This window comes from Camelus bactrianus, chromosome 17, assembly GCF_048773025.1.
Source record: "Camelus bactrianus isolate YW-2024 breed Bactrian camel chromosome 17, ASM4877302v1, whole genome shotgun sequence".
In the NCBI taxonomy this organism is placed as follows: domain Eukaryota; kingdom Metazoa; phylum Chordata; class Mammalia; order Artiodactyla; family Camelidae; genus Camelus; species Camelus bactrianus.
In genome coordinates this window covers 44861470-44886837 of record NC_133555.1, presented here as the reverse complement: position 1 = coordinate 44886837, position 25368 = coordinate 44861470, and the positions used below count along the sequence as shown (strand labels likewise).

Genomic DNA, 25368 nt, shown 5'->3' with positions numbered 1-25368 from the left:
ACACGATCCAGATGTTGGAAAGAGATGTGCCTGGTTTTACATCCTGGCTCTGCTTCTTCCTGGCTGTGACACAGGAGGTCACGGAAACTTTCTGTACCTCAGTCTTCCCATCTGTCAACTGGGGCTAGCCATTTCTACTCTCGGACTTCTGAAGATCAAATGAGATAAAGTGTGTGAAACTCCCCTTGCAGAAAGGAGCACTAGAAGATTTGGGGAGGATGGAAAGTTTCTCTCCTTTGGTTCTGGTGCTGGTTTTATGGGTGGACCCACCTGTGACAACTCAGAGACTTTTCTGTTTGAAATGGGTACCATTTATTGTAGGCAAATGAAGCCTCAAGGAAGTTGTTAAAAAAAAAAAAAAAAAAAGAACAAAAACAAAAAGCAACTCCCAGGACAGAGATGACCTGGGGTAGGTTTGGCACGCTTTACGACAGCTCTTTCCTCTGTGCCCAGCCGGGGAACATGTCTTGTTTCCACAGCTGTCTGTTGTCGGACTCGGAGGTGGCAGGGTGGGGAGTGTGAAGTCAAGCTTGGTGTCATTCACTTTCCTAATACTACAGACCAGAAAGTACAAACAGAGCCATGAAGCTTGGGGTGGAAAATCTTAAAGGCTTCACAGCCGCGTGGGAGTCATGACAGTCACGTGATGGCCAGGGAGGGTCAGTGGCCCGGCCCAGGGCAGAGGAGACGAGGGCTCCCTGGAGAGGTGAGGCAGCTGGGGCCACACATTAGCAAGCCCCTGGCTGCGCCCAGCAGGTCTCCATCAAGTCCTAAAGCCACACGGCCGTGCCTCTCAAGAAGGACCAGCTGCTGTCTCCAGAAGCAGGGTTGCCAGCTGGCAGAGGCCAATTTCCCAGCCAAGTCCCAGACGGCAGAAGTTGCGGACTGCCTTGGATTATCTGTTGTCAAGGGGGCTGGAGTCAATAACATACCAGGAAGTGAGGCGCCAGCATCTCACAAATCCCTTTAGATCCCTTCAGTGAGGGACCTAATACCCTCCTCGATCAGCAGGAGGGTGAAAGGGAGAAGGCCCAGGTCACAGGTCGTGTTCTGAGTGATGTGTCTCCCATCTAGAATAACAAGAGCAGCAAGCAGGCCAATGGAACAACCCCGCCAGCTCCTCGACCCCTGAATCCTCCCCTCCGCCCCACCCTCGTCCTCATCCAACGCCCTCCTGTGCTCCCTGCAGGGAGGTACCCCACTCCCCAGATACACACAGAGAACACAAGGCTGCCCGAACCTTGCTCTACTGTGAAGCCAGTGCACACTTTTTTGCATCCATGTACGGGATCTGTGCAGCCTTCGAGCTCTTTGAGCACCTCTTCCACCTGGAAACACGCACTTCCTTTAAAAATCTCACCTGCTGAGACCCCTCATTTCGGGCTTTCCCTCCTCCCACCTCACCTACTGCTTTTCTGTCTCCCCTGAGACACCCAGGTTACTAGAGGTTCCTTTAGGGTTGGGACAGTTTGGCTTAACTCTGTATTTACAGTACCTAGGACCCTGCCAAATGACAGGAGAGGGAGTGAGTGAGTGAATGAATGAACGGCCAGCCAGCCGTACAAGGAACATTGGGGTCCCAACCCAGATGCGTCCAGCTCCAGACCCTGGTTTGGGCCTCTCTCTCAAGAGGACTTGTCTCTGATATGAAGCAGTTCCCTAGTCACTGGAAAAATAAGTGTAAAAGGGAGTCAAATACCTGGAGACAGTATTCTTGTAACACAGACTTCTTAGAATGACACGGATACTTTAAATATCAAATCTACAGAGTAATGAGAACTGTAACGGTCTCTCTATTCCCCCAAGTGAAGAAACCAAAATTCCGGCCCGGCAACTGAAAGCTCCAACAACTCTGCCTTGCGGTGAGAAAATAAACACCATTTCAGACACACAAAACCTGCATTTAGTCCTTATTCTACTGGGGCCCGTAAACAAGCTGGCGGGGCTGGGTCACGGCGGTGCAGCCTCGCCAGAAACACAACCAGCTCACTGCCATCTCAGGGAGGGTGGGAGTCGGCTTTGAAGAAGTGAAACATTCAACACACAGAAGCCAGGTCTTATGCCTGATTTCCTCAGACAGGTGAATCCGTTATAACTGGCAGCAGCAATGGTAGAAAGTGCTAGAAGATTGCTCAACCTGGGCTTCAGGAACTTGACCAGTCTGTAACTTTGTTACTGGTTTGCAGCAAGGCAAGCGGATACATTGTGAGGTAGTTTTTAGAAGCTTCTGTAACAATTTGATAGGAGAATTTTATGTCTGTTTACTTTGATGAAAAATTGTATTTCTATTTGCAATATCTTTGTTTTAGTTTGATATTAATTCATTTTGGTTGCATTCTATGAAAAGGTTAGTCTATCAGTCACTAGAAAACAAATTTTTAATGGTGCACCGAGGGTTTGAGAAATAGTGAAACAGACAACAACAGCAAAATCTCCCTCTTCGTTGAAAAACATCCAAGAGAAAAAAGAGAAGCCACAGAATGGGAAGGAATACTTGCAACACGTTAAGAGAATTTTATGCAAAAAAAGAAATGCTGCATTATGTAAATAATCAATTGAAATCGACTAGAAAAATGGGCAAAAATCCTGGACAGACACTTTACTGAGGAAATGCTAATACCCGGTTAGCACGTGATAAGTGCTCAAGTTGAGAAATGGATGTGACAGGTCACCACAGAGTTGTCACCAAAATGGCAAAAAGGTAAAAAGAAGCCTCACCATCCTGAAGGTTGGTGAGGAGGCTGGACCAGAGCTGGTGGGAGAGGAAACTGGTCCAACTTTAGAAAACTCTCCGGCAGCCTTTATGAAAGCTGGACACGCACCTACCCTATGGGCAGTGATTCCACTCCCAGGAGCCAAGAGAAATGTGTTTGCATGCAAACCAAATGAGGTGGACGAGAACAATCTTGGCTGCACAATTACTGACAGCCACAACACAAGAACAAGCCAGATGACCACCAGCAGAAATAACGGGCGGTGTCTTCACACTCGGGACAGTAAATAGCAATGAATACCAGAAACCACGGCTCAGACAGCAATGTGGGTGAAGCTCACAGACAAGGCAGCGCCCTAGTCTCACTGTGGTTCTCTCATAGGACCTGTGGGACATTCTAAGGACAAACTGTCCTATAAATGCAGTAACACCGTGGTGCCAGAGTCATCCCGTGCTATAGAACCAGCCTCTGTTTGGTGCCCACAAGTCAGGATGTGTCAGAAAGGTGGTCCCTGACGGAGTCCCGGAGAGAGAGGAGCCCTGTGGGGTCAGGGGACCATTCAGGGTCTGGCCTGAGGCCCATGGAGTCATAGGAGAGAGTGATCTCTGCCACTGGGACAATTCCCAAGGGGCTGAGCAGCAGGGAGATGCAGGAGCCAGGTATATGATGACGATGGAATGGGGCCATCTGGGGACAGGCCTCTTGTTACAACCCTGTCACAGCTCTCAGGGTCCTCACAGGGGTCATGCCCAGTCACAAGAATCACCACCAACTTTGGGCTTCCTACCCTGTATTCAGGACAGCCCTTCCAGCCCACTTTACCAATCCGGGGGCATCTTTACCCTAAGCATTGTTCCTTATGGTACCTCATCTCCATCACATTTCCAGGGAAATAAGCTTAGAAGGTTAACCCAAGGTCAACTCTGTCCTCAGAGAAGAAAAGGTTTGATCCACCCCTCACCCCCAGCTGGGAAATGCTGTGCCAGCACCCAGCACCCAAGCGGTGATGTTCTCAGGCCCAGAACTGGGGACCATCTGGAAGCCTCTTTTCCAGGGGACCGCGTGGAGGAGGGCCAGCCAGGTGGAGCCGCTGAGCGGGCAGCAGGTGGGCAGGTGGAGGCGAGCGGCCCAGCTTACCTTTCCCGCAGGCCTGCACCAGCCCGTACCACTCCCCGCAGCTGTTGCACAGCAAGGTGAAGGCGCTCTCGCGCCGGCCGGTGACGTGACCCGGGGCGCACACGTACAGCAGCTCATCCCCCATCTCCAAGCCGGTGCGTCCCTGCAGGATGGTGTGTGGGAACGAGGGCGGGTCTCCACACGGCTTCTCTGAGGACAAGGAATCACAATCAGTTTTCCCAAATTCTGCAGGACTTTTTCAGCCTGGGAGAAAAGAAAACATAAAAAGCACCCCCCCTCCCCACCCCTAACCCCACCCCTGTGGGTGTGGCCTGTGCCCTAAACTGAGACCTCCTTTCACCCTGGCAACACCTGCACCTGGCAGAATGCCTGTCACGGAGGAGGCACTCAAAAAATACTTGAATGAATACATGTGCTACAATGTGCTACAACTTTATATTTTAAAACTGTCAGGCAACATTACCCTCTAATGTCTGCTTGGAAGGCGGACCCAGAGACATACGCCCAGCAGCAAGCTTCCCTTTGCCTTAGCTAGAGAAGTGGTAGGTGCTCTTTGTCAAGTGCTGATCCATGACAGAGTGTGCGGTACAGCAGGACTTCCCGTGTGATGCTGAAAAAAGCACTGGTAAGAAGGGGCATTCTTGTTTATCTATTCTACATAAACAAGATTATACTGTATAGCACAGGGAAATATATACAAGATCTTGTGGTAGCTCACAGCGAAAAAAAGGAATGTGACAATGAATATATGTATGTTCATGTATAGCTGAAAAATTGTGTTCTACGCTGGAGTTTGACACAACATTGTAAAATGACTATAACTCAATAAAAAAAATGTAAAAAAAAAAAAAAAAGAAAAAAAAAAGAAGGGGCATTCTTGCCTTGTTCCTGATCTAGTAGGAAGCTTCACGGTTCCCTCCATTAAGTGCGACGTTAGCTCTAGGTGTTTTGCAGACATTCTTAACCAAGTTGAAGTTCTCCTCAGTTCCTAGTTTGCTGAGTTTCTATCATGAGTGGCAACTGGTTTTGTCAAATGCTTTTCTCCATCTATCAGTATGACCTTGTGCTTTTTCTTCTTCAGCCTTTCGATCTGTGGGATTACATTAATTGCTTTTGGAATGTTGAAACAGTCTTGCATACCTAAAATTAATCCCAGTTGGTTATGGTGTATAATTCTTTTTTATACATTGTTGGATTCAAATTGCTAGTATTTCGTTGAGGTTTCTGAGTCTATGTTCACGAGAAATAATAGTTTGTATTTTCTTTTCTTGTAACGTCTTTATCTGACTTTGGTATTAGAGTAATGCTGGTCTCAGAATGAGTTAGGAAGTAGTCCCTCTGCTTCTAACTTCTGGAGGAGATTGTAGAGAACTGGTGTAATTTCTTCCTGAAATGTCTGGTAGAATTCACCAGTGAAGTCATCTGGACCTGGTGCTTTCTGTTTTGGAAGGTTATTAATTATTGATTTGGTTTCTTTTCTTTCATGCTGGACTAGAAACCGAAGTCCTTTTTCCCCTAATGTTTTAGAGCTCTTGACACATTAGTACCATTTACCTCAATCTTCTGAAAGACTACATTGTAGCACACATTGTTTAATCATTAGACAGACATTTATGCTGATTCCAAGTTTTCACTATTTTAAACAATGCTACAATAAACATCCCAGTGTGTATATTTTTGTTTGTGTTTTTGGGGGTGGGTAATTAGGTTGGTTGGTTTGCTTTTGGGTTTATTTATTTATTTATTCAAGGTACTGGGAATTGAACCCAGGACCTCATGCATGCTAGGCATGCACTCTACCCCTGAGCTATATCCTCCCCCCTCCATGTGTATATTTTTATATTTTCTTTCACTAGGATAAACTAGAAATAAAATTGCTGCATCACAGTGATGCAATGATGCTTTTAAAAAAAAAGGGCAATAATTTTTAATTCAAATTTTCTCTTCTAATTTTTGATGTTGGAAAGGAAAGCCTTTAGTCCTTATATTGCTTAAAAGAAATTATGCTGAGAAAAGATGAAAAAAGAAAATATACTTTGTGCTGTAAGCCACCCTGAGTGGCCTGAGGGCTTATAGTTTGGGTATCACTTTCTCAAAGAGAGTCATTGCTATACATGTTCTTTAACACGAGAGATGTTGAGTGTAAAGGAACGTGGCTGTACTTCAGGGAGTCAGCACAGAGTGCTGCATTTTAACACAAACCACCTTGACCGAGGAGCCAGGAGATCGAGTGCTTGTTTCACCCATGGGGCAAGTAGGGACAGGCAGCCCATCTGAAAGTTGCCACAAACCCGGGGCACCTCCACTGGGTTCACGTAGTCTGAGCAGCACATCCTGATGAGAATAGATCAGAGTCATCCTCCTCAGTCAAGTCAGGTTGGACCAAATTCCAGTTGGTATCTCAGGGGAAGAAAGGTTCCCTCTCTGTCCTACCATCCTCAGCTCCTGGGACCCCAGCTGGATATCCCAGTGTTTTGTCCTCTTACCAGCATCTAGTTCTGGGAACTGGAGGCCCTTCCTCATTCACTCACTTTCAAAGGACTGCTAAATACATTCAGTCTCACACAGCCCTGTCTGCGGAACACAACCGCAACTCCTTGGAAGGAAAATCGAGGAGCAGGGTAACTGTTTTGAGAGTAGATAAAGGAGGACTTCAGGCCAACTTCACACCCTGCCAGACCCATGGGATCTTATTCCTCACGGTTATTTTCCAGAACACCATGGGCTAGAGTCTGGCTGAGGAAAACCACAGTAACGCTCCCGAGAGTCTCGGCACACATACCACGTGTTCCTGGATTTCCCACAAATGTCCAAGGCAGGAAACACACTGCTTCTTAGCTGGTGTGATTTCAGCAGCTCCAGGACAACAGTTCTATGTGTTAACACAACCAAGTGCAGGCCAAAAACACCACTCATTTCCAGGTGCAACCTGGATTCGTTCCTTTCGCTAACCTTCCCAACTTGAACCCCGCAAGTGAGCTACGGGAAATAGTTGGTCCTACTTGGACCCTCTTCTCTGGAGAAAGTTACATGTGGGGAATCATTACTGCTCCTTCTCAATAGTTCTGCAGGTGGCAGTTGTGGTTTGTGGATTTTTATTATATCAGCACTTCTCAAATTTGAACGTGTGTCAGAATCCCTGCAGGGCTTGTAAAACACACAAACACACACACACACACACACACACACACACACACACACACACAGAGAGCTGTGTTTTTGAGTTTATGACTCAGTAGGTCATGATTAGGGCCCAAGAATTTGCATTTATAACAAGTTCATAGGTGATAGTAACACACTTCATCCAGGGACCATCCTTGTTCTAGATTAAAAAACAAAACAAAACAAAACTACCCTCGAAAACAGGTAAAACTAATATACGGTAATGGGAATCAGAACAGAGATTGCTGGCTTTGCTGGAATGGGGAGGGGCAGAGGCTTTTTGGAAAAGCGCTCCAGGGAACTTTCTGGGTGAAGGAAATGTTTCATAACTTGATTGGGTGTTGATTCCACAAGTGTGTACATTTATCAAAACTTATCAAACTTAAGACCTGTGCGTTTTGCTAATGTAAATTCAATCTCAATGAAATAAGTTAATTAAAAAAATTCCTCCCCTCCAGAAAATTTGTAATTTTTTCAGCAGGAGGTATAAATGGTTGAAAATTATTCACAGTCTCTCCAAAGGGGAATTGGATTTGGCAAGAATCCATGCCTTGAGAGAATGGTTTCCAACTTGTGGGCCTTTGACCCTGGTAATACTACAGTGTTTGCAAGATGTCAGCAAGGTCATAGGCAGTTAAGTCCTGGGTCAATCAATACATTTAAATCAATTACTATCAACTGGAATCTACATAATGCTTGTTCCTGTTTCCCCTCCTAAGAATTATTTTTAAAATGTTCTAGACTGAAATGATATAATGTCCAACATTTGCTTTAAGATACCTCAATGGGATAAACAAAATGAAAAGACAACCTGCGGACCAGGAGAAAATACATGCAAACAATCTGACTGGCAAGGGTTTAACCTCCAGAATATATACAGCTCATGTAACTCAGTAACAAAAAGAAAACAAAACAGGCAACCTAATCAAAAAAATGGGCAGAGGCCCTCGACAGACATTTCTCCAATGAAGACATACAGGTGGAAACAGACACATGAAAAGATGCTCAGTATTGCTAATTGTCAGAGAAATGCAAATCAAAACTACAATGAAGTCTGGAGTTTATCTGGTGGAGAATGGGGAACCATGAAAGAGTTTAAAACAGGAAATAACACTATCTCCTTGGCACTTTAGAAGGAGCACCGTTTGCAGGGTAGAGACTGGATTGAGGAAACAAGCCTGGGAATTTGAGGACCAGTTAGGATGCCCAGGATGGTAGGACAAGAGCTGAAGTGAGGTGCAGAGGCAAGAGCCAGGAGATCCTGGAGATGCTGAGAAAGGAGGTTTTTGTTTTTGTTTTTGTTTTTCAGAAGTTATGATTGAAAAGCTGTAGGGGAAAGGGGAGGGGGTGGGGCAAGGGATGAGAAAGGGAGGTTAAGGACCTGTGGAGTTTTAAGTGCAAGAGAAGGGTCCATAAGTAGCTGCATGTATGGAATCTGGGGCTTAGTGGAGAGATGTAGGCTTGAGAAGATGATTTGGAATTAATGAGAATTTAGTTGAAAACTGAAGTCCCTAGAGAGTTGAGTGAGGGGAGGCGAGAGCCCAGGTCAGAGCCCCAGAGGGGTGAGCAGAGAATGACGAGTTCACAGAGGTCACCATAGCAGCCAGACAGATACAAAGAAGACCCAAAGGAAGTCAAGGGAAACTGTATTTCAAGGACCATGGCTGCAGAAAAAGCAGGTAAATTGCAGGGGGAGAGATGGCTACTATATTTAGCCACAGGGAAGCTACCAGTAACCTTGGTGAGAGCAGTTTCACCCAATAGGACAGATAGAAGCCAGAAAGCAGTGGACAGAGGAATGAGGGCATGATGGGTGGGATGACCCTGGGGACCACGAATGTGGAGGAATTTTAGGGCCATGAAGGGAAGAGAGATATGGGATGGTAGCTAAAGGGACATGGAGTAGCAACTTGATGAGGACATGAATTGCCCTAAAGTTATCCTAGAAGAGTTAGTTGTGTGGACTTGAGTCGCTGTGTTGGGAAGACAGACCTTTAAATGACCTTACTACTGAGTAACTGAAGCAGATCAGGCCTTGATGGGTATGGGCAGGTGCCTAGGATACAGAAAGAAAGCAGAAGCTCTGTATCTGAACTGCATCTGAGTCCGAAATCCTGGTGGTTCAGATCACGGGCTCCCAAGGCAGGCATGTGCTAGAGTGAAAATGCTGCGTCCCTGCCAGCGTGATCCAGTGATGGGGGTGGTCCAGGCCCACCTCCCCTGACCCACCAGGTGGCCTCCGCCCTGCCCCAACCCTGCCCCGCCCGGCACTCAGGGTTCTCCCACATCCTGGACATTTCTCTCAGCTCGTCCTCACCAGCAGATGATGAGGCATGAAGGGCCGGGGATAGACAAGAATTCTTTTTAAGCATAAACAGAAGTGCAGCCGGCAGTTGGGGGTGCCAAGCCCACGCCAGAGAGGGGCCGAGTCTGTGAAGAGAGCCGCCCTGCGGCCGCTGTTCTGCGACCCGAGGATGCAGGCTGCCCCGCCCGCCTCGCCCCGAGGGCCGAGGACGCAGCAGAACACCTGGGCGTTGGGGTCAGGAAGCTCCACATCGCTGTCTGTGGCCTGGGCAGCCTCTCTCTGAGCCTGTCGCCGCTGGTGGAGGGGATGGAGAGGTCAGCACATCCTCCTGGTGAGCATCCCCGTCAATGTCTGGGTGGTCCCCGCTCTAACCGGAGCGCATCTTGCGCTCCATTTTCCATCCTCCTCCGGAACGCTGAGCCCTGTGAGGACGCTGTGTAGAAAAGTTCTCTAAGCCAGTGGCCCTCGCAGGTCCAGAGGCGGTGGTGGGGCAGCACCGGTCAAGGATCTCTAAGTCCTGAGAACGGAGTTGCTCCTGGAGTTCTCAGCTCTGGGAATTCACGTGTGTGTGTGTTGGGGGCGGACTTCGGACTCCCCCTCACACAGGAGGCCACGAACAATCACCTGAACGCTCGGATGGGTCGCACCCACACTCCGGTGGGGCCCGGGCTCCTCTCAGTAGCTCCGACATGGAAAAGTCCATCTACAGCTCCAGCCACAAAGCTGTCACAGAGATATCTGCCCCGGGGGCGCTAGGACCCATTAGCACCGTTTCTCTGGTGGCCAGACACTTGGAATTCCTGGGGGCAGGCTGTTTGTGTGTTGAGACTGATCTGGCCCAGATCAGACCGGATGCCGTCCAGGCCTGGGTGAGTGGGTGGCGGAGGAGGGGGCCTCACTGCAAACCGCAGTGGGATTATTTGGGTCGCCCTTTGCAGCCACCTCAGACCTGCCCGGCAGCCACTCAAGTCCCCAAGGGTGTTCTGAACCCAGTTCATTCTCCTGAAGCATTAGTACAGGGGCTGGCCTGGAGCTAGTCCCCCTGAAACCACTGGGATTTTAGATTTCCTGTCACTGCTCCAGCTGTTCTCTCTGTCTGCAGTGCCCTCTTTTCCCTCATCTTATCTCCAGGAAACAAAGTCCTTCAAATTCCACTTCAACTGCCACTGCCTCAGGTGGTGTCTCTAATCACCCTCCTCCTTTGTGTAACGGAAATGCATCCATCGCTCACTTGTCCTTAAACACTGTCAACTCCTTGAGGGTGGAGATGAGTCGTCAGTCCCTGATTATCTACCTGCCTATCATCCATCCATCCATCCATCCATCCGTTCATCCATCTATTCATTCATCTATCTATCTGAAGCACATCAAGTGTGAGTCCTGCTTTGTATTACCTTGGACAAACACATTAACAAATGGCCAATGCCATGTCAATGACGTCACTGGTAATGAGTGCAGTCTCTTCCACACTCCCTTGGGAGACCCTGAACTAAATAAATGCTACCATCTGCTCAAAGCATTGAAACTCATTGGTTCCAGTCTCCCATCACCAACTGGACCAAGACTCCAGTTTCCCATCAATTTCCCCAGAGCCCATCTTGAGGCATAGCGCCTCCTGTAGGCAGACCTGGGAATTGACCACCCTCAGCAACTCCTGATGGCTCTGAGAGGTGAGCATCGGGCTCTCTTGTTGATGACACAGAGGAAGAGAATCATTCCATTTCTGTCTTTATGGGGAATACAGGCAGGAGTAATGTGTGCACAGGAGGTGGAACACAATGCTAAGATGAGGTGGGCCGCTGGGTACAGTGGCCAGGTCAGCCCTGGCTTAGAGGGAGAGAAACAGAAGCACACTCTAAGTGACACGGGTGCCACAGGGGGAAGACAAGAGGAGACTCAAAGCTTCCAGACCCCACGCCGTCGACCCCACGGACCAGCTGCCAAGAGAAGCAATGCCAGAGAACCCAAGTGGAGGCAGCTTACTTCATCAACATCCAGTTGGTTAAAAATAACTTCACTTATTAGTTTAAGTGAGATCACCACCAGACTGGAAATTCACTGTCAGTGAAACAAAAATACTGGAAGGAAAATGAGAAATGTCTACATTCATGATGAACTTTATTTCAAAAGAGGAACACAGGAGGAAGCTGCCCGAACATTCCACAGGCTCGGTTTTCCTTCTGGGCTCTTTACAAGGCACACGTCTGCCACTTTTGGAATTAGCACCCTTCATTCTTCCTGTCTTGCCGGAGAGAAGCAGCAGCCCAAGGGCTAAGAGCCACGAAACATCGCCAGCAAAAAGGCAACCTTTGGAGGTGCCACTGCACATGGGCAGGCATCTGCTGAGCCAGATCTCACCTGCACTCCCCAGGAACCTCTTCTCGGGTCCTGCCGAGGTGCTACACCTTCCTTTGGCACACAGTTGTCCCTTGTTGACTTTCTACAAGGCTCCACTGAGGAAAAGTGGAGAGCCAAGTGAGAGGGGTTTACATGCTCTTTCTAAAGGCTGAAAGGCAGAGGAACAGGGACAGAGGGCTCTCTGAACACACCTTGGGGAATCCATCCTGCTTTTTTGCAAAGCCCAAGAGAGAGTAGCCCTCTGACGCTAATCCCGCCTCCGCAAGCATTCCTGAGCCCCTTCATTGCCTGCCTGAAACCGCCTCACGAGTTGCCCTGTAGGAACAAGACTCCAGTTTCCCCCACCCAAGCCCCTCCCCATGGACCTGGAGGTGGGGGGAGGGGCGGGCAAGGCTCAGGTCAATTGCTCTGGGATGCATGGCTCTCGAGCACTTTGAGTTTCTTTTCTTTTTTTTTAAATACATTTTTTATTGAAGTATAGTCAGTTTACAATGTTGTGTCAATTTTTGGTGTATAGCATAATTCTTCAGTCATACCTGAACATACATATATTCATTTTCATATTCTTTTTCACCATAAGTTACTATAAGATATTGAATACAGTTCCCTGTGCTACACAGTATAAATTTGTTTATCAATTTTATATATAGTAGTTAGCATCTGCAAATCTTGAATTCCCAGTTTATCCCTTCCCACCCTCTTCTCCCTCTGGTAACCATAAGTTTGTTTTCTATGCCTGTGAGTCTGTTTCTGTTTTATAAATAAGTTTGTCTTTTTTAATAGATTCCACATATGAGTGATATTATACGGTATTTTTATTTCTTTTTCTGGCTTACTTGACTTAGAATGACTTTCTCCAGGTCCATACATGTTGCTGCAAATGGCATTGTTTTATTCTTTTTCACAGCTGAGTAGTATTCCATCGTATAAATATACCACATCTTCTTTATCCAGTCATCTGTTGATGGACATTTAGGTTGTTTCCATGTCTTGGCTATTGTAAATAGTGCTGCTGTGAATATTGGGGTGCATGTATCTTTTTGAATTAAGGTTCCCTCTGGATATATGCCCAGGAGTGGGATAGTTGGATCATACGATAAGTCTATTTTTAGTCTTTTGAGGAATCTCCATACTGTTTTCCATAATGGCTGCACCAAACTACATTCCCACCAGCAGTGTAGGAGGGTTCCCTTTTCTCCACAGCCTCTCCAGCATTTATTGTTTGTGGACTTTTGAATGATGGCCATTCTGACTGGTGTGAGGTAACACCTCATTGTAGTTTTGATTTGCATTTCTCTGATAATTAGCGATATTGAGCATTTTTTCATGTGCCTATTGGCCATTTGTATGTCTTCACTGGAGAACTGCTAGCTACTTTGATTCTAAGAACCACATACAGTGCTCACTCTGCTAAAACAGCACTGGTGCGCACGTTGGTTCGCTGACAGGCATCGTGAATTTGCTTTATATATTGGCTCCCCAGGATTCAGAGGGTTTTTTGGTTTTCTTTGGTTTTGCTTTGTGCTTTCCTGTTTTTACTGTTATTTTGGGAGGAGTATGCAGATCATTTGGGAGGTAGTTTTTTATTTTCATATCATTTCAAAGTTATAGAAAAAATTCAAGAATCAGGAACTCCAATAAACCCTTCATCCAGATTCACCAATCTGGTTTCATTTCTCCCCATTTGCTTTATCATTCTCTCTCTCTAGACAGGTGGATACAGTTTTGTGTAGATGTAGATATCTGTATATAAAGAGAACACACATATCATACATACCCACACACACATCTATATGAACGTGTATACATGTGTATCTATGTCCGTCACTCTTTTCTGAATCACTTGAGAATAAGTTGTGGATGCGATGTCTCTTTGTCTCTAAAAACCTTGGAACCCATTTCCAAGAACAAGGATATTCTCTTACATAAACTGCAGTACACTTACCAAAATCAGGACATTTAAGCATTGATTCAATACTGTTATTGGATTCATTATCCATATTCAGATTCCATCAATTATAGCTATCTTCTCCTGGTCCGGGAGCTCCAGGACCACCAACTGTATTTCACTGTCACGTCTTCTTAGTCTGTTTTAATCCAGAACAGCCTTTCTTTGTCTTTCTTACCCTTGACATTTTGAAAAAGAGTATAGGCCAGTCATTTTGTAGGATGTTTCTCAATCTGAGTTTGGCTAACGTTTCCTCGTGATCAGATTCAAGCTACGCACTTCTGGCAGGAACGCGACTGAACTGAAGCTGTGCTCCTCTGAGCGCAAAGCATCAGGAGGCACGTGACATCAGTGTGGCGGGAACTCAGTTTTGGGGTCACTTTTGACCTTGGTGCCTCATAGGATGTGAGCAGGTATTTGCAGCCTCTGGCTTCAGGTACTACAGCTGAGGACAAGGGGGCACAGACTTGCACACACACCACCTATTTGAAGGCCTGTGAGGTGGGAGGTCCAGGCTATCCTCTTGGGTGATGAGCAAAACATGGCTCAGTCCTCCCCATCACCACAGCCAACAGCCAGCCAGTGCCCAGAAGCAAAGCCCTTACCCAGCAGCTGACTGTGAATGAGCCCAGCTGAGATCAGCAGAAGAACACAAATTGCTGCCCACTCCCCCCCAAAAATAGTGAACTAGACACACTGTTGTTATTTTAAGCCACTACATTTGGGGGTGGTACGTTACACAGCAAAAGCTAATGGATATCTCTTGTTCATCAGGGGCAAGAGATCAGACTCAAGAACCCTACATACCTATTTGCAATCACTAGAGAAAGTCATGCTGGTTTTCTTCTGGCTCTGTCCTGTCTCCCTCAGGGATCTGAACCTTTGCCTACGTTTGGGATTCAAAGGATCATTTAAATACACTTACGTGGTTTTTAAAAACAAACCATGGGTGTTGCTGTCCCCAGGCCTTTCCAGATTATGGCCACATTATTTGGCTGTTTGACTGGACCAATGATATCAGGAGACTCTCCCAACAGACTCTTCCATTGCAATCAGCAAATGTAGAGCCCTTCTCGGAGCGAGACCCCAAAGCAGCAGAGACGCCAACCACCAATAAACATCTAACACGCACCAGCCGGAGCGTAGCATTCATTCCCTGTGGCCCTTTGATTTACAACTCCTCTGATCCCTTCCCTGGAGATTGGGATTTGGTGCCTCTGGGATGCTGCCTGGAAGTTTATCTTTCTAATAAGTTCATCTGGTATTTCTCATCATCAGTGAGCTTTGGGAATCTCTGCATTAGAGAAGCAGTTCTCAAACTGGGCTGCATGTTATCATCACTGGTGAGCTTAAGAAAACCCCAATGTCCAGAACATTCATACCAGAATCTCTAGGGCTGGCACCCAGTCTTTCTTACAGCTTCCCAGATGAGACCAGTGCGCAGCCAGGCAGTACCTGTGCTGATTTCCACGACTGATGGCTTTCTGCCCATTTGCATGAAAATTCCCTTTCAACAGCATGTGTTTCTGATCATGAAAGTGTACTTATTCCAGCGCACAGGAAATACCGCCCTGGCGATTCCTTTATGGTTTCCTCCTCTCACCACTCAGCTGATTTTCCAGAAGGAAGTTGAATTTTCCTTCCTGGGGGCAGTTTCCTAAATCCTATAAATTTCCTTTAGGGAAAAAAAGGATTCCCCTCCCCCATCTTTTTAATGTGCCGTCCACCATGAAGACAGACAGAAAGACAAGCTATGTCAGCAGCTGTAGCAGACACCTCCGGGGGTCTGCTCTTACTCCCAGAGACCTTTGCCATTCCTGTGCACGAGGGCTCCTGGTGGGCACCTGTGCATCTTTGCTGGAGGGTGAAGTGGGCTATTGGAACCCTTTGCCTGAGCACACTGAAATCAAGAACAGGCTGGAAGTTATATCTCCGTGAAGCAGCCCTTAACCAAAGTCTGACGGGGCAGTGGTATAAATACCCCTGTTCTCTCACCCCCGACCAAGAAAACTGTGGTGACCTGTGGTCACTGTCTCCAGAGATCCCGTGTGGGATTGAGCCAAAGTTACCCCCCACCTCACCTCACTGCCACTATGCACTTTCCTTAATGCTGCACCAGCGCCTGCCCTCTTCCTTTCCCTGTCCGCTGCCCCACTGCCCTGTTGGCTTTTCTTTGAAAGACTTCCAGATACACGATGTTCTGTGAATCCTTCTCCTAAGGTCAGCCTCTAGAGAACACAGCCTAAGAGGACAATCCTTCAAAACCTTTATAACGGCTCTGGCACTGACCTTCATCCTTAATACAAAGGGCGTTGTATGTGCCACTGGGAACCGGGTTGCTCTCAATTTTCACATCAACAGCTCTCATGATTTGCTGTTCACCACTCCCCTTGCTGCACACGGTTGCCCTGAAACAGACAAAGAAGACGCCGGGTTAGGAGAACTAACCAAAACTGGGAGAGAACCTTTCTTTTCTGTTGTCAGCTCTGAATCGGCAGAGATTTTCCTGATTCAGGCGTTTGGGCTGAAAGTATCAATACCGAAACACTCTACCCAAAGGTCTAAAATCAGAAAGATACAGGTGATGCTTGAGTTGAGGTCACACGTATCAGTTCAAGCTTCAGAGGCAATGCATTGTTGATCTCTTCTAGCATTATGTGTGGGTTTCATTTCATCAAGTTCTGCTCTGCTCTTTACTCGTTCCCTTTTCCTGGGGGGGTCTGCTTTGCTGTTGTTTTCAGATTTCTTAAGCTGAATCACTAGTTCATGAACCTTCAGTCTCTTTCCTTTTCTAACACAAGCACTTAGCGCTTTACATTCCCTCCAGGTATAGCTTTAGCAGCATCCCGCGAGTTTTGAGCGTATTTTAGTATCATTCAGGTCTGCATCTATGCTTATTTCCATTGTAATTTATTTTGCCCCATGATTTATTTAGGGATATCTTTCATAAGCAGAAAATAGTAGAACTTTAAGAATATTCATCCGATGATCTTTATTTCCTAATCAGAGCATCACATCTACTTAATTTAATCACACCATCTCTTTGAATTTAAATCTGCTATCTTTCTATTTCTGATCTTTTTCCTGTCTTCCTCTCTTTTCTTTCCCATATTTTGATTGCTTGAATTTCTTTTCAGCATTCTCTTTTTCTCCTGCATTGGTCTGGAAGTTAAATTACCTTTCACTATTCTTTCAGTGGTTACCCCAGAGCTTATAACAAACTTCCTCGACTTATAAACATTTAATGTTATTTTTATCCTCTTTCCCAACAATACAACTTAAAATACTTAAAAATACTTTGTATTAACATACTTAAAACACTTCCTCACGATTTTTTGGTATTTTGTACTATTATTACTGCTTTATGTAATTACAGATCTTCCTCAACTTATGATAGTGTTATATTGCACAAAAACCATTGTAAGTAGAAAATATGGTAAATCAAAAATGCATTTAATACACGTAACCTACTGAACATCAGAGTTTAGCCTCGCCTACCTTAAATGTGCTTGGAACACTTACATTAGCCTACAGTTGGGTAAAAACATCTGATGCAAAGCCTACCTTATAATAAAGCACTGAAAAAGGTTTTCATATGAGAACTCAAAGCAAGAACGCACACCACTCCGCCTATCCTGGCCCCTCAATCCGCCCTGGTGAGGCAGCGGGGTGAGTGAGGAGGAGAGCTCCTCCCAGCTCGCCTGACTTACCCCAGGGTGCCATCCGCCAGCCAGCCTGTGGTGCACACCGGGAAGGCGCAGTCCTGGACCACCCTGCGCAGCTCGGCCGCAGACGCCAGGTGAGCACCTCTGCTCTTGCAGGAACGCTGAGCCGCCTCCAGGTCCAGGCCCTGAGAGCCATTCTGAGCCTCCAGCACAAAGAGCTTCCCTGTGTGAGGACAAGTACAAATACAGGCTGACTCCAGCATCCATGGGAATTTAATCTCAGCAAACTCACTCTCCAGCAGACACGTGTCAGAACTGTAGTTTCCCACTTGCCTAAAGACCCAAGTGCAGCAGCCACCCCACTGCACTCATCCCTGGGACCAGGTGATGACAATTACACCAATGTTTTCATCTATTTTTTTATTCCTATTTTCTTAAAAAAAAAAAATTAACCATCTGCCCTGGCATGTTTACCTGGATGAACCCTTCAAATCTTCCTTTTAAAAAGGTTTTTAGCAGCATTATTTACAATTGCCAAGACATGTAAACATCTTAAGTGTCCATCAACAGACGACTAGATAAAGAAGATAAGGAGATATATATACAATGGAATACTACTCAGCCATTAAAAAGAATGAAATTTGACCATTTGCAGCAACGTGAATGGACTTGGAGGACATGACGCTAAGTGAAACAAGTCAGAGAAAGACAAGTACTGTATGATATCACTTACATGTGGAATCTAAAAAAATTCTAAAAATCTAAAAAATCTAAAAATCTACAACAAACTAGTAAGTATAACTTTAAAGAAGCAGACGCACAGATACAGAGAACAAACTAGTGGTTACTAGTGGCAGGGAGGGGCAGTGGGAGGTACAAACTATTGGGTGTATGACAGTAAAGTACAACAAAATGTACAAGGAAACAAGGCACCATGAGTGAGAAGCAACAGATACAACATATAGTGGAAACTGACCTAAAAATATAAATCTGATACTAGTGTTAACAGACGCATGTTATAAGACAATGATGATTACTATATTTAAGGAAATAAAAGACAAGTTGGAAAATAGCTGCAAAGAATAGGAAACTATAAAAAGTGGCTTAGCTAATTCAAAAAAGAACAAAATAGGACTTCTAGAAGTTAAAAAATACAATTAAATTGATAAATTTAAAATGCAATAAATGTGTTTGGCTGCATATGAGACACATCTGAACAGAGAACTTATCCTTGGAAAAGAAATCAGATGACACCATCCAATTATGTGGTAAAGAAACAAGAAAGATGGAAAATATTAAGACAATAAAGAGACAGGAAGGAAAGAATAAGGATTAACATATACTTGAATCAGAATTCCCGGAAAGAGGAGAAAAAAACTGAGGTGGAAGTGATATCTGAAGACAAAATGCCTGTGAATTTCATAGAACTGATAAATATTCCAGTACAGAGATTAAAGAAGTCCAACACCAAATCCCAAGATGGAGAAAATCTGTAAGGGAATGTGTACCAGTGACGCCTCAGAACCGCAGAGACAAAGAGAATGCTGTCCAAGCAGACAGAGAGAAGGGACAGAATACTTTCAAAGCAGCAGCAGTTTGACAGCTGATTTCTAAAACGATAGCGATGGAAGCAAGAATACAATCACTAGCAAAAAAACAAAACAAAACAAAACAAAACAAAACAAAAAACTGCTGCAAATTTAGAATTCTACCTTCACCAAAAATACATTTCAAGAACAAAGGTGAAACAAACGGATTTTTTCAGATAAGCTAAAAATCAAGACGGTTTGCCACCAGCAGATCCTCTTTGTAGGAAATACTAAAGGAAGTATTTGGGGGAGAAAGAAAATTATTTGAGAGGCAAGATGGAATGGAAAGGGGAAAAAAATCAATACACAGTTAGATATAAGTAAACAGTGATTATATAAAACAGTCCCCAGCAACAGGAGAATCACACATTCTTCTCAAGTGCACGAAGAACATTCTTTAGGATGGTCCATATGCTAGGCAATAAAATAAGCCACAGTAAATTTAAAAGGAGTAAAATTGTACGGAATATTTTCTCTAGTTAGGGGTAGAATTAATTAACAACACAAATAAATTGGGAAACTCATAAACAGGTGGAAATGAAACAACACACTTCTAAAACACTGATGAGACAAAGGAGAATTAGAAAATGAGAAGTGAAATTAGTGAAATTAGCAAATACCCTGAGATGAATGAGAACAAATGTTATGGGATGCAGTTATGTACTGCCTAGTGGGGAATTTATAACTGTCAGTGCCTACATCAAAATAAGAAAAAAGATCTCAAATAAAAACCCTAACCTTCTAGTTTAAAATACTGGAAAAGAAGAGCAAACTAAACCCAAAGCATGCAGAAGAAGGAAATAATAAGAATTAAAGCAGAAATGAATGAAGTAGAAAAGGAAAAACAATAAAGAAAATCAATAAAAGCAAAAGTTGGTTTTTGGAAAGATCAAGAAAATTGACAAACATTTAGCTGAAATGACCAAGAAAAAAAGAAAGAAGACTTGAGTTACTAAAATCAGGAATGAGAGGATGGACATTGCTCCACACTTACAGAAATAAAAAGATTACAAAGCACTACTGTAAACAACTGGATGCCAAAAATTAGATAACTTGGATGAAGTGGAAATCTTGTGAAGACAAGACAAACTCCTGAAACTGACTCAAGAAGAAATAGAAAATCTGACTAGATCTTTAACAAGTAAGGAGACTGAATTAGTAATTTTAAAATTACTCACAAAGAAAAGCGCAGGTTTGGATGGCGTCACTGGTGAATTCTACCAAACATCTAAAGAGAAAATAATATCAACTCTCTACAAACTCATTTAAAAAATAAAACAGAGGGGAACAACACCTCCCAACTTTTTCTATGAGGCCACCATTGCTCTAATACCAATACCAGACAAAAGACATCACAAGAAAAGAAAACTATTAGCCATCATCTCTTATAAATATACAGACACGAAAATCCTCAACAAAAATACTAGCAAACCAGTCCCAGCATGGAGTGTTTACTGTGGGCCAGGTGTTGTCCAATTTGCTTTATAAATGTTCATCAATTTAATCCTTATAACAATTCTATGATGTAGGTGTTATTATTATCCTCATTTGATAGTTAAGGTTTAGTATTCGTGATTTGTCCAAGATCGCACAGCCGAGATACAAAACCAGACAGTTTGGCAGCATGCCAGTGATCCTAACCACTGGGTTATACTAACTCTCAATAATAAACTGGTACCTAGAAAAATCCCCTTGTGTGTGGAAATTACAAAATATACTTTGAGGGGGTGGGTATAACTCAGTGGTAAAGTGCCTGCTTAGCATGCATGAGGTCCTAGGTTCAAACTCCAGTACCTCCATTAAAAAAATACACACACACACACACACACACCCCTAAATGAATCATGAGTTGAAAGAAGAAACCACAAATAAAACATTTTTACTTAAGTGACAAAAATCTATGGAGAAACTGAAGTAGGTCATCTCTTCTTACTGTAAAACCTTTCCCTAGGATTCCATCTACACACATGGTTTCAAAGACCATCTTTACACAGAGGACTCACTTTTTTATCTTCAAAAAAAGGGTCTCTTCCAGACTCTTTGCATTCACCCCATCCTCCTCTCCACTCCCACCCCCTCTCATCTGGACCACTGAAATAGCATCCTATATGGTCGCTCTACATCCAGTCTTGTCCCATCCATCTTCCCTACTCTCAGGATGATCTTCTCAAAATGCAAGTCTGATCAGTCACTCTACTACTGGAAACCATTCAATGGCTTCCTCTCCTTTTTTGGATTAAAGCAAAACTTGGCTATGTGGCCCCGCATCAATTTCCCCAGCATTGTCTTGAACTACTTCCACCTTGGACTCCTGGCTTCAGCCACTTTGTCTCTTATCACATGTCCCATCTTCTCTGCCTCTTACTGTTTCTTTGTACGTGCTATTCTGTGTCCAGATACTCTTTCTTCCCCTCTTTGCCAATTAATTCTTACTCATCTTTCAGAACTTCCTACACCAAGTCAAAAATCTCCTCATATGTGCTCTCATAGTACCTCTGTCCCTTAATCTCATCACTTATCGCAGTTACCATTTCACATTTCATTCATGTAATTATGTGCTTAATGACTGTCTCCCCCATTGGATTTTAAGCTCCCTGACCGCGAGGACCTGTTTCTTCTCTCCATTCTATCCTCCACAGCAAGGATAGTACTTGGCATAAAGTAGACATTCAGTAAATTATCTGTTGAATTAATGACTCTTTTCCTGTAATCATTACCCACACACCGTTCATTTTCATTCAGGTAATGTGAAGATTTTTCCCTTTCAAAAGCACTTCCAGAATACAGTAGCAGGTCTCTCTTAGGTATGGGATTCATATCTAGTCAGTTAAATGTAAAACTAAAGGTTTTTCAAATGAGTTTATCTTATTGACTTAATTTGTCATAAGTCCATGGAGTTTGTAATAACTCCAGATTCTCTCTCTGCAAATGTCTTCACACATCACACTTTAGGTGAACCTTTCTTCTTCCTCCTTTCATCACCATAGAACACAAATACCTAAACGTGCAAAGTGGTGTAGTCAAGCGTATTATTTAGTAAAGAAAAGAATCCTTTCATAATATAGGTCATAATTCTTCAGTTCAATGGCTGTATTATAAAAGTTGGAGCTCAGCAGATGGAGTTTCTTGACAGCTAATGTACTAATAATTCTCCACTGGGGAAGAAGGAAGGTGGAAATAAAGGAGTAGGGAGAAACAGAGGCATTTATGGCAAGTGTTAACAAGAAAGTAGGCTCCGGTGCTGTCAGTACTTCCACCTTGTTCAGTGATATTTCTGCCTTCAATTTTCTATGACCCACGTCAAGCCAGGCGGGCACAACATATTGATCCATTTCCATCTGGTATTCCACTTAAGTAGTCATAATGGGGTGACACTCTAAAGCCTCATGAGTTGCAGAGATACTTCTTTAAAAGGAATTAAAATTGGTACAATAGTATACATTGTTCAAAAGTTCATTTTAGCTCCCATTTATTCTACTCGCATTCTTTAAAATCAGCTTAATTTTCATGACTCAAGGTCAGGCGAAAAAGCACTACAGTGAAGAATGAACAGAGAGTGGATTGGTTGCTAACAGGTGTGGGACTTCGTTTTGGGTGATGAAAAGTTTCAGGGATGAGATAGTGGTGATGGTCGCACAATGTAACATCTATACTTAAAATACCTGAATTGTACATTTTTAAATGGTAACTTTTACATGAATTAGATCTCAATGAAAAATTAACAGCGATCGCTAGAAGCCTTCTAAGTTCACGTTTCCTCCTCTAACACCCTCCGAGGACATGGAGAAATAAAACACCTCCTTCATTAGCTGCACTCAGGCCAAAGGGCACTAAAAATTCTAAGGTAATACCTGGCAGTTTTCCCCTTTCCCTTTCCCTAACCATCATGCTTCTTTTGTCAAATCTTCTCCCTGCACCCAATATTGTTTGTTAAATAGCAATGACATTTTAAAATATACAAGCGTCCTAAGTCAGCAGAGGGGTTTTTCCTTCATCAAACTAATTTGTCCGGGTCTTGGATTTACTCGAGCCCACTCATGGATGTGAGAACTGCTGGGTTCTTTTCTTTGAGATCCTTCTGCACCAAGTCAACAGGGTTTTGTTCCAAAATCAAAACACAGCTGAATTAGCTTTTTTTTTTTTTTGAAACTGAACTGATCTAAGTCTGTGGTCCTGCTAATTTAAGGGAAGGACTGAAAGCTGAATTCAGGTTCAAAACCCAAACAAACAAAAAAGGTGGGTCGATTCTCAGAGCCTGCAATAATCTGGTCCTTATCTGTTTCTCTGGGTTCAGCCTTACCTTGTACTTCTCGCTCCAGCCAAGCTATCATTTATCCCACTTCCCCTGCCTCTCACAGGGCCTTCGCTCGTGCTATTCCCGCTCCCCAGGACACTCTATTTTGCCTAGCTGATTTCTACTCATCTTTCAGGTCTTCCTGGACCAAGCCAAAATGCAGAGGGGGCCTTGTAATCACCGGCCTTGCCGTCCGGAGCACATTTAACAGACGTGGGAAATTATATCTCTGCAGAGGAAGTTCCAGGGCACCCTGGACGTGATTTAATTTTGAAGACCTTCATGGATATCTTGCGAAAACTAGCAGCGGGGTTGCAGGACCAAAGCACAGGTTTTCTCCGGTGCGCGCCCCGCGTGAGCGGTGAGTCGCCCCGGGGGCGTTTTGGCGCGGGGAGACTCGGTGAGCAGGGAGAGGGACGCAGAGTCGCAGGGTCGCAGGACTGCCACTCGCCTCATTCCCTCCCAGGTTTGCCGTGTTCTAGGCTGGTCCGCGGGAGTAGCCCCGGCGAGCTTCGCTTTCCCCGCCGAGACCCCACGCGTCACCCCGGGCCCGCCGCTCGGCGGGCCCTCCCGGACACTCACCGTCCGCCCGCACGGAGAGGCGCGGAAGGCCGAGCAGGAGCAGGGCCGCCGCCCAGAGCCGGGTTCGGGGACTGGGGCCCTGGGCAGCCATGGTCCGGGCGTCCACGGACTGGCCGGCAGGAGTGCGGGCTCCGGCTGCGCGGCGCGCGGGCCCCTGGGGCCACTGCCCAACGCGCTCCACTTGGCTCTGCGCGCTGCGCTCCGCTCGCGCCTCGCGGGCTTCGCGCCCGGCACGCTGAGAGGGAGGAGCGCGGGGAGACGCCGAGGCTGGGGACGTCGGAGCCGCAGCGTTGGGGTCCCGACCTCCTGGGGGTCGCGTCCGCTGCGCCGGGGAGGCGGCTGTAGCCGGGCTCCGCCTTCGTGCTGGGCACCTGGAAGCCTCGGTGCCAAAAGAGGCTGTGCCGGACGGTGAGCTCCTTGGGCGTCGCTGGGGAGGAGGGTCAGGGCGCGGGGAGGCGGGGAGAGCGCAGAGCCGGCGGCTGGGAACCCCCGCCTGCCTGCCTGAGGACCCTCCGCGGCGAAAGGGTGACGCAGTCTGAGAGGCCAAGCCCCTCCAGGAGGCCAGTTAAACGCTACCCTCTGCCTCTTGACTTTCGGGCTGGCGTCCTCCTATAGCGGAGGAATACTTTTATGACAAAGAAAAATCTAACTTGCCTACCTCACTGTGGGCCGTGAAACGCACGGACTAGCGAGACTCCTCTTCCCTTAAAGTATAGCTTGAAAGTCACTCAGAAAGGGGCATCTTCGGGACGCTTCCTTCACGGCTTTTCCAGGGACGCCGTAACACTTCTCCAAGAACACCCAGAGCGCTGGTGGGGTTGTCATCGCCATTATAGCTCCCAGACTAGAGCTCCTTGACCGGGAGAGGGCCTGAGGTTCAAGATTTCCTGCGTCACGGTGGGTGGATACAGCTCAGTGGTAGAGTCCCTGCCTCGCGTGCATGAGATCCTGGGTTCAATCCCTAGTACCTCCACTAAAGGGGAAGGCGGGGACCCACGAAAAAAGAAAAAAAGATTCTTTCAGTCTGGTGGGCTGGGCGTTTTATATTATAAATAAGTGACCCAGTGACTTATACTGCAGTGGTTCCTGCCCTACATTGATTCTTTCTTCCCCCTCAACCCCTGTCCTGTCTCCCATCAACAGAATGAGGGGTTTTGCATTCTTTATAGGTAGAGTGATAAAGATCAGTATTGTCATAACACCCGGAGCACTCCGCAGTTTAGAGACTCCTTCCCTCTTCATGAGCTGGTCAACACATGTTTATTGAGTTCCCACAGCCTGCCCGCCTCTGTGCTAGACCCTGAATGAGGCTACAGTCTGTCCTAAAAATGTTCACACTTAAGACAGACAGACACTTAAGGAAGATTGAACAAGTGATTGGTGCTAAAAGGAACAGATGATTGCCCCCATGACAATGAACTAGGACAGAGACATTGAAAGACTAACTGCTTTCTTTTTAAGTGAAGAACTGGGATTTGGACCCACATCGGATTTTCCTACAGGTGTCGTTTTTCAGCTCACATAATTTTTGAGGTCTACAAAGAAGGTATTTCCTCCCCAAATGTCAACCACAAAGCTATTACCGGTGATTAATTCCTTTGTGAGATAAAACTT

General features: G+C 45.5%; 1 protein-coding gene across 2 annotated transcripts in view; it reads right to left on the bottom strand.

Annotated features, from left to right (window-relative positions):
• The window catches only part of SUSD5 (sushi domain containing 5), a 32973-nt gene extending 8364 nt beyond the window's left edge, over positions 1 to 24609 (bottom strand). The window contains exons 1-4 of one of the 2 annotated variants that reach the window (XM_074345337.1): positions 23755 to 24609; positions 17335 to 17512; positions 15914 to 16032; positions 3852 to 4040 (exon numbers count right to left, since the gene is read on the bottom strand). In XM_074345337.1, coding sequence (XP_074201438.1) covers positions 3852 to 4040; positions 15914 to 16032; positions 17335 to 17512; positions 23755 to 23845 — 577 coding nt within the window. In that variant the 5' untranslated portion in view covers positions 23846 to 24609. The remainder of the gene's footprint in view (positions 1 to 3851; positions 4041 to 15913; positions 16033 to 17334; positions 17513 to 23754) is intronic. The other variant, XM_045520139.2, reaches the window with a different exon arrangement.
• Between the last annotated feature and the right edge of the window lie 759 nt (positions 24610 to 25368).